We start from the raw sequence: 16,736 nt of genomic DNA on the forward strand, positions 1-16,736 counted from the left end.
AGTATAATTTTTTCGACACTGCACACGAATTTTTACAGATGTCTGGTCTTTCAGGTACTCCGAAAATTCACCACCTCTTTCAATACTTACGACTAACAGTATTTTGTGGAGTATGATACCTTTGAAACGAGGCAGGTATATCAGCATCACCACGCTGACAATTGAATGGAAGACAGATGTTACTCGGGCCATGCTACAAAATAAAAATAGGGACGGAGTTCTTGACGTTGATTTATATACTAAAAATTTTAAAATTTGTATGTATAAGATATAGGGACTCATATTTTTACTCGTATAACGGTTCAATTCTTTCAACCGATATATAACGAAAATGGCAGCACTTATGAGAAAAGGTGCTGACACACATTTTGTAGCAAATTGAATGATCTACAATTTTTGTCTGAACTATTTTTGCTGTTAAACTCACGTTTTGTTGAAAAACGCGAAAAACCTATTTTTGCAAACTTCCCCACTCAATAAAATTTTTTGCACAAGGGGGATTGATGGGGACTTTTCACAATTCATTTATAATAGTATTCTGAACATTCATACCAATTTCTAGCTCTATGGGAATTTTTGTAACCTTCAAAGTGTAATTTAACTGGATGGATAAATGTCCATATTTTATGAAATGAACTATAAGGTTAAAGCGTGTAAGTTTTAAAGGTTATGTTTTTATAAACAAAATATTTCTTTCAACAACTTATAAATAATGGAACATGTATGCTCATTTAAAGCGAAAATTAAATCTAAACCTGAATTTTCCATAAAGGATCTTTTAAGTTTGAATCAAAAACTACAAGGTTTTTTTGAAAATTGTTTTATTACAGTAAAAAATGAAAGTGATATACAAAATTTACACAAATTCGGTTGTTTTGGTTCTAAAATTACATTTGACGACAAAATGATATTAAGATTATCCTTAGAAGAAGGATTCTTTTTAATATATGCAATGAATTGTATTGAAATCTATGATGGCTCACAGAAATTGTCAATCGAACAATGTTGGAATCTATTTTCTAATGCAGACCCAAATTTTATTAAATGTTATATAATTTATCATCATTTTCGTAGTAAAGGATGGATTGTTAAGAGTGGAGAAAAATTTGCTGGAAATTATAGTAGGTTTCATTGTATTAATTTTATTTTCAATATTAATTTATTTTTGCTTCTCTAGTTTTGTATAAAAATGGGCCACAATTTTTCCATGCTACGTATATTGTGATAATTGATACAGAAAATTCTGCGTCTTCAGATAAAAAACAGTGGAAGCAAATTTTACCTATAATTCGAGTCGCTGAAACATGTAAAAAGGTATTAAGAATTTGGTTCTATTAAATTTTCCGTGGCGCTGCTAATAGAGCCACGAAAATAGTTATCTACTCCAAAATTTCAAACTCTAATGCCTGTTTCTTTCACATTATTGGTTTTAGGAAGTTATAATTGCTAGAATTATTACGCATGGAATAACATCATTTGAAGGAGTGAAAACACCGATGAATCTAAGTTCAGTTTCTGTTCATGAAACGTTAGTACAAAGATGGTTTATTTCAGATAAATAATAACTTTTTTAAGTTTTAAAAACAAAATGTCTGATTGAAAGGAATGTCATTAATCACGAAGAAAAAATAATAATTGCGCCCGATTGGTGTGTTACTCGTGAAGAATTAATTATGAGAGTAGTTTCAATAATAAGTCGGTTTGGGAAATTGTTGTAACTATAAGTTTTTGACCAGCGGACAAAAGTCAAGATGCAATATAGAATGGCAAGTGAGATATGAAAATTTGTAAAAGTAAGTATTTAGAATACTTATTTTATTCTAAAAATACAAACACAAAGAGTCTCTTAGTTATAATACACGGATTCTTAGTTATAATACACGGATAAAAAACATTTGGGTCTAAAAAGGTTGACCCTCGGATGTTCTAACTTTCCAAATACAGTATCTAGAGACCATGGTCGTGTCAAAATAGTACGAATTTCGATTCAGTGTACCATCACACAATTAGATAGATAACCAAATTCAAGTATTATAAAAATGTAAAAACTATGAAAAAACGATTAATAAAACAATTGCCAGAATCTTACCTTTTTTCATTTCGTAAATGTCATTAATGGTATAAATGAAGACGTGTTAATTAAGTGTTTAAATATCGATAACGAAATAATCGTTACGAAAATTAGTGGAACTATTTCACAAAAAACTCAATAGGTTACGAATCAATGATTTTCAAGATATCTTGTCTATTTTAACTCTTGAGGTAATCAAAATATAGTTCCGCTATATGTGTAATCTTATATTCCTCCTCAAAATTAATTCACCAATGCGACAAAATTGTATAACAAACATTGTCCAAGATACTTTGAATCATTTGTCACGTTATTCTAAATTTCGTTGTTATTGTTCTAACTTGTATCGTTTCTCAAACCAGGTACAAAAATGTTAGTTAAGGATTACGCATTAACCAAAATTTATAAACAATAGTATGTTGGTAAGTTTGTCCAGATTTCATTACGGAATTGGGAAAATTACTCTGCAAAATTGTGTTAATGAAAATTTTTCCTTAAAGAATATCTGTATAACATTTATGAATTATTTATGTGTAAAAATTGATATTTACGTGATTTACAGCGTCTGGATAGTTTTGACTATTTATACAAAATGCACCATTTTTATGATAGTAATGGTTGTTTTTCCCTTTAATTGGCCCACTTTTCAAGTTATATTCATATGCTGTACCACCACACGGTTTACCTTTGTTACATTCAAAACCCATCTAGAAAAGACGTATATTTTAACTCAAAAAAATAGACTTATAGTATAATATTTGTTCCATGATTTTATCCATTTAATGCAAGCCAAAAAAAGAGGAAAGTAACGTCTAACTTCTAGCCATAATACATAATACAGAAGTCTAGCTTCTAGCCATAAAACGTAACACAGACAAAAAGCTCGTAACTAGAATTCGGGAAGGTTTGTTTTCAAGAGTTATTTTGACTGAAAAAATATTAAAACCAAGTCCGTCAGACGACTGATTCAGTAGGTTCTGATATATGGACTAAAATTGTATACCATGCTTCCTTTCTGGAGCAATTACTCAATGTATACCATAGAAACTTTTCGTTCAACCGCAAGTCAATCACATCGTATATCTTGATTATTCAAAGTAATGATAAAATATTCTGGATTCTATATATATAAGGAATTCCATCACCTGTTTATTGAATTATTTTAAAAAATGCATACCTTAGGACATGGATATACTCCACCTTCACAACACGGGGTATTCGCATTTGCCATTATACAAGGCTCACAAGGTTCACCATAATTACATTCATATCCTAGCTAAAATTTATTTTGGAAAAATAAAAAGTTTTTTAAAAACTGGCTATAATTTTTATTATATTTAAATATATACCTTAGCACAAGGAGTTTTATCAATAGTACAACAAGTAACATCTAATCCAACTGGTTCACAAGTTAAGCCGCCGGTACATTCGTAACCCATCTAAAAATATATTTTTTAAATTATTATAAAAGCTTTTATCTTATGCGATTCGTTTGCGTCCTTCCCATTCTAAATTCATATTCTATTAAGATGAGGATTAAAGATTTATTTACATTAAATTAATTTTTGAAAAAATATTGCAAATAATAATTGTTTATGATTCTCTAGTTTATCTATTATCGTTTAAAAAAACATTCCTCTGAAATAACTAAAGAGGGCTAATGTGGGTACAATGTCCCATCTTTCTATTAAGGCATTTACAAATACCTGCATGCAGTCAGTTGATCAGCTTAAAATCTTGCTAGAAAATACAAATAAAATTTTATTTAAAAAATTTTAATACAAATTTAAGCACCTTTGAACATGGAACTGCTCCTTGCATCCCACAACAAATCATGTTCGGTGTTGGTGTTTTATACATTAACAACGGAGAGGGAGATGGCAGGTCACCACATGTTGAAAAATATACACTAGGTTGATTTGTATACATTTCTAATACTCGCCCTGATTCTTTGTGAACAAATCGTGCAGCAAATGTTAAATGTTGATCAATACCACGATTTAAACAATAATCATGATCGAACGTTTCACCAGGTACATGTGGCATTACCACACTTAGACATTTTGGTATTTGCAAGTCAACAATTTTATTGGATACAGTACGAATTTGTCCAGTTGGGAAACCGCTGTTATCTTTTATTATATAACTGTCAGCATTGATTAATGCAACGTGACTTTTTAAAGCACCAATTCCAGATTGCTAAGAAAAAATCAAATTGTGTAAACTGCTGGCAGTCAGATCAATTTTAATTAATGGGGAGGTAAATTTTTCACACTGTCGTCGCTTGGATATTTTTAGGATATTGGATGCATTCAGAAAAAATACTATCGAAAAACGCAGCAAATGAACATTTTTTTGTCACTTAAAATAAACTTCGTGTCTTTTAAGACTTTTGATCTTGAACTATTCCAATGATCCAAAACAATAAAAAAATCTTTACCGAAATGCAAATACTACAAAGTTTGTGCAGGGTCCTTTTGAATATTTGTATTTCTTACAACAAATTAAAGTATGGGTACTTACATGGCCAGCTAAATTAAAATAATTATTGCTAGTTAAATTAATTGGTGTTGGCTTAGTGGAAGTCGCTTGCATATCAATAATAAACTTGTTATCCGCTGTTAATTCAAAGGTAACAGTGACTAACACTGCTCCAGGAAAACCTTGATCATCTTCTTGTGACAAATGAGTCATAATTACTTTTGCACCTTCCATTCTTGACGTCCAAACAACCTAATGAATATTTAACAATAATTATACAGAATTTGTTAATAAATAATCCTTGAGTCCTATTACTCATAGAGTTGGGTAGGATCGCAAAAATATAATACCAACATTACCTAACCCAAATATGGCTAGTTTGATCGAATACAGGTTGAGTTAACACCTTTTGACCTTTTTTGATAGTTCACATTATAATATAAGGGGTGGAAAAGAAGCAGTTGTATACTGGAGCCTCGAAATAAAGCACCACAAGAAGGCCCCAAGTGCATTTACGAAGACTAAAAAAAGGGGAAAAGAGAAATTTGTATGGAAGGGCACCACTAATTACATTAACGAAGACGTAAAAAAAATGGGCCCTGTTAGATTTTTAGATTTTTCCCACTGCGCCTATTTTATTAAATCCGTCACGGATATTAATCGAACGATGTACAATTTTTAAAATATAAAGTTCGTATGAATAAAATATTAAACATTTTCAATCAAAATTTTTGTCAATCTAAACTGGTCGTTGATTGGTTCCTTAAATAGTAAGTGTATAAACTTGATATTCTTTGATTGAACCATATCTTGTTACCTTATCGAAACCACATTGGCCACCATTGATGAAATGCTTATTCTGATAATTTTTTGACACATCTATGACTTTTCCATCTAATACAAACTGCCCTTCTCGTATTTTATTACATACACGACCAATTATTGCCCCAAATCCTGGGTTGTTCGTATCAAGATAACCTTCAGATATAAAATTTTGTTTAATGAAAATTTGGCTTCTTTATCCCTGAAATTTTTAAGCTATTGGGTTTTAAGTTTAGACAAAATTTTACACATTCTGTAGAACTCAAGCTAATCAAACTTCGATAATTTATCAGAATTCAGACGATGTAGAAATCGCTTCGTGAATTTATAATACAATAAACTACTCGAATACAATGAAAAATAAACAACAAGGTCGCAAATTGGAATATTTCTCGCCTATCATTTTCGTGAAAATAAAAAAAGTTAAATTTGAAAGGGAATAGTAAAAACGTCTTCGTTTTAAGTGAATGGGTTTAGCGGGAACATATATTTTGGTTCATGAAGCCCTTCATTATGCTTTAAAAAATTTCATATAACTTCGAAGCTAGTTACTTCAAGAATAAGTAAAGCCAAAATATTTGCTCTTTTTTCAAGTTAAAGGAGATCTTGTGCAATATTTTGTCGCACATGTATTTTTAAAAAAAAAATTTAAACCATCGAAAGTATCAAAGCCCATCACAATATCTTCTGGTACTCCTTTTCGATTAGGCGCCATAATTTTTACAATTGTTGCACCATAATTCATAACTGATACAGTAATACGATTACGGTTGTACCATGTGAATAATCGAATTGGTATTTGACCACGAGCTGTAGCTGGAACATACATACCGAATCCATCTAGATAAAAATATAGAATAGGTATTGTAAATTTTTAATTTTATTATTTAGTTTTTTCTGTATAGGATAATTAACCTTCTCGAATGTATATATCTGGGGGTTTGCATGGGACACATGGCACTTGTAGTCCAATTGGCGCACTTGTTTCAATCAATTCATTTCCTTTTCCTTAAAAATTCAATTCATTATTTTTTATTATTCCAATATTTTAAAATATCAAAATTGGCCTGCGCACTTTTTAACTGGACAACAAACTGAACTGATAGTGAAGTAATAAAATTTTAAATTAGCCCCAATGCCTAGGCTATTTTTTTGTTTTATGTATACGTATTTCGATTACAATATAGTCATCATCAGTATGAATTAACTTAGCATGATTACTCTCCTAAATTATTCGTTCAAGAAAAATAAACACTTCTCAATATTTTATCATGAATCTGTAAATCAGATTGTACTCTACCTGAGTTTTACAACATTTACAAGATACACTTTTATTTCACCTCGAAAATTCTACCATAATAATATAATTACGAATTTTTCAAATATATTTACCTTCTTTGTTCTCCGATTTACCTTTTCCTTTTGACATTTTTATTTTTTTTTAAATAGTTTTGTTGTTGTTCACTAATAATTTTGAAAAATTTATTATTAATAAATCAAATGTTTACATTGTATATCCAAAAAGTTTAGATGTGTGATTAATAGGATTCATACTCTGAAATTTAGTATGAAGACAACAATTAATCAAAACATAATTATTTAACAATATTTGTGATTTCATTAATGTTCATGTTTCTATAGCAACTATTTGTATTAAAATTTGAGACAGATTAAAAAACTTCAAGGTATAACCTCCTCCACACTCTCGCGAAGTAGCAGGAAGTCGAACAAGGCACAAGAATGTGAATTTGATACTTGCATATTCTTTTCATGTTTATTATAATAAAAAAATATAATTTTTTTTCATAAAATTAATATGCTCTTTATTGAAAAAACGTTTTTTAAGAAATGAACCGTTATGAATAACACAAAAATGTGTTATATAAGCCACAATAACTGCTTGATAGTCACTTTAACATAAAAATGAGGTCAACCGCGGAATGAGAGATTACGCTGAATTGTCGTATATAGCTTCATTTTGGCGTTCTAAAAATTGTTTCAAAAACTTCATAAAATCTTATGTCTGCGAAAGTTATTCAAGGTCAAAGGTCAAAAAATCAATTTTCCGCGATTATTTCGGTTTCTATTGCTCCAATAATGTTAATATTTGTTATAAAAATCGCGACAAGTTTTATTTGAAATATTTTTTCATACGATCAACTGTTTTTGAAATAAAGAGCGGTGACACTATAACTGAAGCTGACTAATTGATTTATACAAATTTTAAGAGACTGCTAGACATGCTAAAAGATGCAATTTTCGACTTTCGACGTGGATCTGAAACCTGCGGAGAAAGTCGAGAAACTTCAACTTTTTCATTGAATCCTCCCGAAAAATCGATAAAACACCTCCAAAATTACGTTTTTCTGTTCTATATATGAAAGATGAGATTTTTACCAAACGACCCGGAATAAAGTCAAATTAACAGAATACTTTCCTTACCCACATCGCAACCCATCGAAAAACTGCGATTTTCCAGAAAAAGTTTCATTAAACAAAAATTGAAGTTCTCCTATTTCCCCCGCAGGTTTCAAGCAATTCCGCAATTCAATGCCGAAAACCGCATCCTTTTAGCATGCCTAGAAGTCCCTTAGAATTTGTATAGATCAGCGTTCACCGCCATCTATCTCAAAAATGGTTGAGCAGATGAAAAAATGTTTCAATTAAAATTTGTCGTAAATTTTATGCTCTACAATTTTTATGGAAGATGCTAACATCATTGGATCAACAGATATCGAGATAAACGCAAAAAACTGATATTTTTGACCTGTGATCTTAAATATCTTATGACATGAGATTTTATGAGACTAGGGACAACTTTGGAACACCAAAGTGAAGTTATATACGAAAGTTCAGCTTATTATATTTCAGTCCGAGATTGATCCCTAATTAGACTGGGCTAACTGAACTACACAAGTAATTACGAGAATGTGCAGATAAAATCGGGCATGGCTAATCTGTACATTCGCGTTCCTCACTCGATCCATTCTCGAATCCTTCTCGCGAAGTAACTTGTGTTAGTTCGCGAGAGGGGCTAGTAGTGTTACAGGCCTTAAAAAGTGATTTTTGCACCCGAGTAAAAGACAAAACGAGGCACCCAGATGAGTACACACGGGTTCCATCTTCACATTCTCGTGAAGATCTTTATCCATCTAATAACCAAATGAGACATAACTTCATGAAATTTTATTTATTGAGAAACACTCCTAAGATAGTTTATCTATCAAAAGTTTTCATAGATATTTGTAATTAAATTAATTTTAATAAATTTTTTTCATAACGGTTTTTTGCTGGTAATATATTATTTTCGTAATTAAATTATCTTTCTTCTGATACCAATTTCGATTGGTTAACAGATCGGTGTAGATCTGTTCATACGGTATAAACAGGTAAGTCAATAAAGGTAGCTATACCGATCGAAATTGATAACGGAAGAAAGATAATTTCATTACGAAAATAAGGGTAGACTTGACTGCAAAAAACCGTTAGGAAAAAAAATTACTTGACACACAAGCTATCATAGGCGTGTTTATCAATCAATAAAATTATTAAACTAAGAGTGGAGCTTATTGAAAAACTTGGAATGTCTTCTGTTAAATTAATAAACTGTATCCTCGGATAGAGGTAACCTTGAGGTAACTATACTTCTAATTTTCTTATTTTGCATTTTAAGAAAAAAAGTCAATCTTTATAAGAAGTTTTGCTTATTATGAAAAGTATGTAGGAATAATATTATTTAAAAGTATGTAAAACTTCAAAATAATGTACAGGGCAGCCAAAAATTTGGTATCACTATTTTTTTTTTTTGGTAAACTACCCTTCGTTTTTAAAAGTTGACAAAATGTTACTAAAAAAAGTTACTCGAAATTAACAATTATGACTCTATACAAAATATCAAGCAGATCTTTCCAACTTTGATAATTCCATTCTTAGTGAATGTTTATCCGAAAAAATAAATTTTCTTTTTAATTTTTTAAACTAGTCCACAAAAAAATATATTCTCGGATAGTACATGTTAATTGATTTATTATTATTTTCTTTCTTACGTTTTTTTATAATTAGACCTCAAATAAAAAATGATACTATAATTAAAGTACACGGATCTTCTTGATATTTTGTATAGAGTCATAATTATTAATTGCGAGTGACTTTTCTTAGTAACATTTCGCCAACTTATAAAAAAGATTGGTAGTTTACCAAAAATAAAAATAGTGATCCCAAATTTTTGGCTACCCTATACATTATTAAGAAGTTTTAAATATACCTACATACTTTTCAGAAGAAGCAAAACTTCTTATAAAGAATGACTTTTTTTCTTAAAACGCAAAATAAGGAAATTTACTATAGTTACCTCTATCCGGGGACACACTATATAAGAACCTGTATAGTAAATTTCAATTTCAATACCTTCGAGAAATATTTTTAAGCTGTATTATTGGTTTAAATAAGCAATTAAAACAAATTAAAATATTAAATTTATACTGATATTAAAAATTTATTATGTAAAAGTTTCTAACATTTACATAGTAAGGATATATTTGTTAACATTCTTGAACTCTGAATTTGTACGTGAAACAATGCCGATAAACTTGTCCTGGGTATAAAATAGAATTTGGGAAGGTCGGCTGAAAAAAAATTTTATTTTTCAATAAGATAAAACATAGTTGTAGGGTTTAATAAATTTATACTTACAATATTACAGGCATTTGGAAAGTTCTCCGTTTCTAAACAGAAAGAACTATATTGTACGTATGGTCCATGATGTTTACCTGCTAAATCCTTATCACAAAGATTTTCATCTTTTTGTAAATTATTCGCTGAATAAAACTGAACACCTGGTTGATCAGAATATACTTCCAAAACTCGTCCAGAGGGTGGATGAATTACACTTGCCACAAATTTTGGTGTTAGTTCATCTTTCTTTTTTGGATCATATCTAAATTTAAGAAAAGATAGCTTAATTAAACGTACGAAATATATTCAAATAAAATATTTTGCATCCCAATTTAAGTTTGTTCATCACTGAGTTTACACGGGGGCAAAAATATTTTTTTAAATTTTAGAATAAAGTCTTTCTTTATAATAAAAATAACAATAGTCCTGTAATACACAAAATATTGCAAACTTCATACCCTCGTATAACATAGCAATTATCAAAACCACCCCATAAAGTGTTCCTTAATTTAGTCAAAGAACATCCAATAGCTGTTGGAGCTTGTAAATCGTAAACTGTATTACTAACATCCTTAATACGTCCAGTAGGTATATTTAATTCATCGGTTTCTAAGATTTGATACGAATTTATTGTAACCCGATGCTTCATCAATTCAGTAGGTCCAGCATCCTAAAAAGTATTTGTTCAAACGTACATTTTCGTAAAAATTAAAACCTAGCAAAATTTTGGTAGATATCTTTATTTGATAGTCCTAAACGCGTTCAAAATAGAAACACATGATTTAATTAAAACAAGCAAAAACAAACAATTGACGGATTTAATTGTTGAAATATCATGCATACAGTTTAAGTAAAGAAAGATAGCCACTCTTACACACAAAGTAATAAGATTATCTTTCTTCTCACTCCCTCTGTGGATATAGTATATGCTATAAACAAACAAACACATACATAATATATGTAACATATGAATTTAAAATATATAGAATGTATGCATACTATATAATGTTTCTAACCTAATTTGTGCCCTCAACGGGTAAACAGTGTTGTTTACTTAAACATGTTTCTACGGACCAAGACCCAATCGATCTATGTTGCTCATTTACCAACTCGACCTCACTTTTTCGTCCTAAGCACGCTATAAAATTTTCAGCTTGATATCTCTTTTCGTTTTTGAGTTATCGAGTTTAGGTAGATAGTTTTAAAAAACTTATCGTAAAAGTAACTTATTATAAAAGAAAATAATTTTCGTAAAAGATCGTTTGACATAATAATTTTAATCGAAAAAAAAAACTTTGGATATAATTATTCCATCATTGTTTCATTGTATTCCATCATTAGTATGTACTAAGCATAAAATGTTATTAATTTTAATAGATTTTCTCCGATTTTTTATTTTATCATAAATAAGAAAAGTCTGGTCTTAGTCTAATTAATTGCTTACATGTCCCGCTAAATTGAAGTATGTATGATTTGCTATGTTTATTGGCGTTGGGAGACTTGATACTGCAGAATGATTAACCACAAATTCGTTTGTATCCATTAATTCCATTTGAATAGTAACTAAAACATCACCAGGAAATCCTTCCTCACCATGTTTTGATAAATAGGATAAAACTAATCGAGATCCCTCCATGTACGGTTTCCATATAACCTACATATAACGTAAGTATTTCATATCATTAACAAGTGTGAATAATCAATTGGTTGAATTAATTTTTGAAATACTCTGAATAGATAGTGTTGAATATGGAAAAATAGTGATATTTACGAAAAAATGCTTCAAACTAATGTTTTTTTTTTTGTATAAGGAACATATTTTTCATTTAAGCCTATTCTATCTCCTACAGTTCACATGTTCACAACTGACCTATGTTACTCGTTCACGAGTTCAAAGTCAGGACAGGCTCTAAAAATTTCAGCTCGATATCTGTTTCCGTTTGTGAGTTATAGTCGCAGCAGACAGACGGACATATGAAAATGGACCACTTAGGCTAATTTTTTTAAACATTTAAAACTTGCGACTAAACTTAATATATGCTCTGATATTATGGAGGGTATTAAAAACATATCTAGTTTCATAAATTCCTTCGAGGTAGTTAGTACTCTACTAACCTTATTAAATCCTACAAAACCTCCATGCAGGTGAAAAGATTGAACATTCACGGATACATTGTAAGTCTCACCGTTGATTTGAAATTTACCATCCCTAATTCGATTTGCAACTCGTCCCATTGTAGCTCCATGATATGGATTATCTTTATGTTCATATCCTATAAAATATTATAGTTATATAGTATAAAAGTTATATACCAATTTAATTAACGTGACAAAGTAGAAAAGTGATACATATAGGGTGATCCAGAACTATCTTGGAAGAGCCAAATGAAATAAAGCGGTTCGTTAATTACTGTTTATATAGTTTTGATAATTTCTCGATTAATATTAGAAAAATTTAAAGTATAGTAAGCAAAATTTTAGAAAAAATAATTTATTACATTTTATTCTCCTTGTTTTTTCCTAACTTTAATGTTTGCACGGATAAAGCTAAAGGAAAGATAGAGGATAACAAATTTAAAAAAAAATCGCATCACGTGTTGCAGAAAAGTTTACCTACTATTTTAAAAATGCTGTAAAACAAAAACTCATCACTTTTTTCAAATTACTTTTACCATCTTAAAGGCATTTTAGAAAATTAAATAAATTGTATTTTCAAGGGCGCTTGACATGAATCAAAGAAGTCCGGGTTCGAGTGTATTTTTTTCAATTCTCTTTAATTAAGATTACTAGACAAGATATTTGTCAATATTTAGTTTACGCCTGTATGTATCATATTTCATCAAAATATAGTCGAATAGACCATGATGTAAATATAGTAAGCATGATTATAAGTAAACAACAACAATAAGTATTAATTATAAATTGTATTTTTAACTGAATTAAGCAAATTGTACATTAATCAAGAATACTAGGAGACGCGTCCGAAAATATAGGCATTTTTTTACACAAATATGTTAAAAGTAACAAGAACATTTCGCAAGGTGTGATCGAGTCAAGATCACAGTAAATTGTAACTTAATTAACTTTAGTTAGTTCAAAATATAGTTTAAAATTTACTTTAGGTATTTCCAGCATTATATTTGCAGTTCCTATAGGAATATGTTTGAACTAAGGGGAAACTTCCTTTTCGACAGAATTTAACCAATTTGTTTTCACAGACTAAGAAAAGGACTTACTTTTAAATCCCAAAGTTTCAGAAATTTTGACCGTTTAAAACACTAGAGTTAATTAAGTTCCCCGTTTAAAACACTAGATAATTAAGTATGAATATCTCAAAAACAAACGACGTGGTACAATTTTTAAACCCCTTTTTTTGAATTGCCAAATACTCATAATAATCCTAGAACCATACTTACCGGCTAAACTGTCGAAACCTTGAACAATGTCAACTACATTACCAAACTTATCTGGTACTAAAATTTTTGTAATGGTTGCACCAAAGTTCATAACTTCAACTGAAACATTGTTACTATTTTTCCACGTAAATTTTTGAATTTGAACTTTCTTATTAGGATTTTCGGGATCTTTTACACAACCATCTAGACATGATGTTAAAGTCACTCTTCCGCATTTATCTGAACTCATTTTTCTGCCTGTAAAATTAACTTTTCAGCTATGGATTCTGTTATGAGTTTAAAATAAATCTTTTACGTTTGCAACTTTTAAATTAGTTTGTCGAATCGCAAACTTTTTACAATACGTTTGAATTATATTTGATATCACGAATTTTGGAAATTTTGCCTAAACGGTGGTTTTGCGAAAGATCATGTTACATAAAAAGATTTAAACCCATTAAATATGGTAATGTTAATTACGACCTCCCCAAAATCATATTTTTTATGCTGAAATTTTTACAAATGCCAAAAGACCAATTTCTTTAATTAAACAAAATCATTTTTATGTTCCATTCATTTACCATAGAAACCAAGTTATTATGGACCATTATGGACCATTTTTCTGAAGTCTGCAAAAATTGTTCACAAGGTTGGCACTCATAGTACAATTAGGTTTTTTCAATTTTTGAATCATTAAGATTGAAAAGAATAATATTATGCGTTGGGACTATGCCTACAGTTTTTTTGTTTTTCGTGTTTCTATGCGTAACCCAACGATTGTTAATAACCGATTTTCCGAAATCATTAAATCAAATTAGAAGGTGATCTTTCATTTCTTTAAAAAATAGTTTCTGTTGAATACGCCTTTTTCGAGTTATGAGGTATAATTGAAAAAGTTCCCAAATTTCAGCGCCCTAAAGTAAAATGATATTAGAACCCACCGCAAATTCATATAACTCTTATTTGAATTGCTCAAAGTGGTGGATTTAAATCATTTCTAACTTGATGTTATTTTACAGAAATCTAATTTACCTACTTTATTAAAAAGTTAATTTGTTGATATTTTATATCCAGAAATGATCGTAATTGTGAATTAAATTACAATTTTATGGGTGAATTATTATTTTAAAAACATAACTTACAATAATATTGCTTAAATGAAATAACAATCAAATCGTCTTATCACAATAAAATAAAAACTAATATTTCTTATTATTATTTATTTGAATTTTAACTTTGAATTGAACTTGAATGTTTGCTACTTATTTTTAAACTGATTAAGTAACTAATCATTTCTATTATTTTATAACAGTTAAGGAGTTGACATGCATTCTTGTGTATGAATCCTAATCGCCTAATTGCTGATAAGTTGATAGTTAGTGATAAGACAAGACTTGTTTTTCCATATAGGGAAATTCGGTGTTTTTGGTTTTTTGGTTGTTGGAAAAGGTTTAATTAAAAATTTAAGTCTGACTTAACTGAGGGTCATCGAGTACCAAATAAATCTCTTTTTTAGTGTTAAAAATCATTTTTGAAAATAGCTTCTGAAAGGGGTTAAAATAAATTGGGTCTGATCGCGTAATCATAGGTTCATTTGGTACTTGATAACACCAAGTGGAGAGCTCAGATCTTAGAAATCAGATATATATTTTTAATCCCTTTTTAGCCCCTTCCGGCAATCGAAAACTTAACATCTCAAAAACGCTGAATTTCCCAACTATGTGTAGAGGAATGAAAAGTCTTATCACCAGCTGTACAAATGGGTGCATGTCAGCTCCTTAACTATAGATAATTTTCTTAAAGATTAATACGAACGCCACGAAACGTCTATATAATGACTGAACAGTGGTGTTCAGTGAGTACTCCACGGGCTTGATTTTAATGGGGCTTCTCATATAGTTCCAGGTCACAATAATATGCTCATGAAATCAATGGGTTCCAAACTTTTTAGTTTCGTAGGCCATTTGGAAAATTTTCATGATTTAGTTAGATCCCCTGCAGGATATCCAGTGTGGGGCCCGTATTGTATTATTAACATATTGTATCAATAGATGCTTTTTAGTAGTCGTGATCTACCGTCCGTCTTTTTCCCGTCACTTGTCTGCATCTTTTCCCTTTTTTTAAGACAATAAATAGTTCATATCACTATTATTAATACTTCGTTTTTTCTGTGCACTTTCGGTCCAAAATTTTTCACCACTGGATCCGCGGGGCTCAATTACATCCTATAGCATTTTCTATTCTTACTATATAATTAATTTGCTAATGCTTATAGATTTATTCTGATGGACCACCTATTCTTATTTTCGCAACCGTAGGCCCTTTTCTATTACCATAGTCCCTCTTTTCTTATTTTCGTTTCCTTAAATTTCTTTCTCCTTGGAATCGATCCAAAAGGGTCGATATAGACCACTTTGGAAATTTTTGGACCGTTTAGCATCTGATGTTACACAACGCATTACATATTCTTGTAACATTCCGTAAAAAAAAATATGTATGTATATTTCATGGCCATCTTCTCTGATATACTCAATGAATAATAACTATTATACATTTAAAAAAATACAAAAGTATTCATACATTTTACCTGTGTAAAACAATCCTTACCATTATTTCGAGTGTTATAGAAAGGGGATAAGCGAGAGCAATCTTTACTTTTAAACCCAGCGAAGCGGGAGGGTATCACTCTAGTAGAATACATAATTTAGAAAAATGTGTAAAATATAATGTGCATTATACAAAATATATTATTTTTATCACAATTTTAAATTGCTTAACCTTGAAGAATAAAAACATTAAAAAGTTATGTTACTAATTACATTTTAGTTTAGAATAAATAATATGTCGTTAATGTAAATAATTTTATTAAAAAATTTAATTGTGTATAATGATATTTACGGCGATAATAGCTATACTGGCTATATTGGCCTAAAATATAACTAGAATAACCAGATTCACCTACTTTTCGATAAATAGCTCAGCTGGGCCATAGCTGAATGGTAGAAAAAGCTTTATAATCTACATGAAAAAAAAATTCGTAGCGCAAAAGCTGCGTTAACTAAGCCAATTCCCTCATAGATCACATTTTTTTCTTAAAATCGAATATTGAATTTTTAGTTTTCCAAGAATTTATATTTGGAAAACTAAGCGTCTAGAGAAAAAATTAAAAAAGTACTTTTTTGCTTAAAAATGATCAAAAAATATTTTTCATTTTGAAAAAATTCAAAGTCTTGTATTTTGCGGTCTTAAATTGTGACCGCTAGAAAGTTTACAGACAGATAACGTATAGATCA

At 29.8% G+C, this 16,736-nt stretch overlaps 2 protein-coding genes across 2 annotated transcripts; one reads left to right on the plus strand and one right to left on the minus strand.

The window, feature by feature from the left end:
- The first annotated feature begins 887 nt into the window (after window positions 1-887).
- LOC123305372 (tRNA-splicing endonuclease subunit Sen2) lies at window positions 888-1,570 on the plus strand. Its single transcript, XM_044887072.1, has 3 exons — window positions 888-1,121; window positions 1,178-1,314; window positions 1,434-1,570. Exons 1-3 carry the CDS (start codon window positions 905-907, stop codon window positions 1,560-1,562), a joined length of 483 nt encoding a protein of 160 aa, XP_044743007.1. The 5' UTR covers window positions 888-904; the 3' UTR covers window positions 1,563-1,570.
- An 878-nt stretch (window positions 1,571-2,448) lies between these two features.
- On the minus strand, window positions 2,449-14,700 carry LOC123300881. Its single transcript, XM_044883584.1, has 16 exons — window positions 14,586-14,700; window positions 13,465-13,730; window positions 12,164-12,321; window positions 11,493-11,702; window positions 10,507-10,718; window positions 10,067-10,310; window positions 6,767-6,797; window positions 6,290-6,376; window positions 6,029-6,214; window positions 5,370-5,530; window positions 4,595-4,804; window positions 3,866-4,270; window positions 3,421-3,510; window positions 3,249-3,347; window positions 2,623-2,778; window positions 2,449-2,535 (listed from the first exon to the last, which is right to left on the minus strand). Exons 2-16 carry the CDS (start codon window positions 13,691-13,693, stop codon window positions 2,449-2,451), a joined length of 2,565 nt encoding a protein of 854 aa, XP_044739519.1. The 5' UTR covers window positions 13,694-13,730; window positions 14,586-14,700.
- Window positions 14,701-16,736: the final 2,036 nt, after the last annotated feature.

This window comes from Chrysoperla carnea, chromosome 1 (assembly GCF_905475395.1).
Source record: "Chrysoperla carnea chromosome 1, inChrCarn1.1, whole genome shotgun sequence".
In the NCBI taxonomy this organism is placed as follows: Eukaryota; Metazoa; Arthropoda; class Insecta; order Neuroptera; family Chrysopidae; genus Chrysoperla; species Chrysoperla carnea.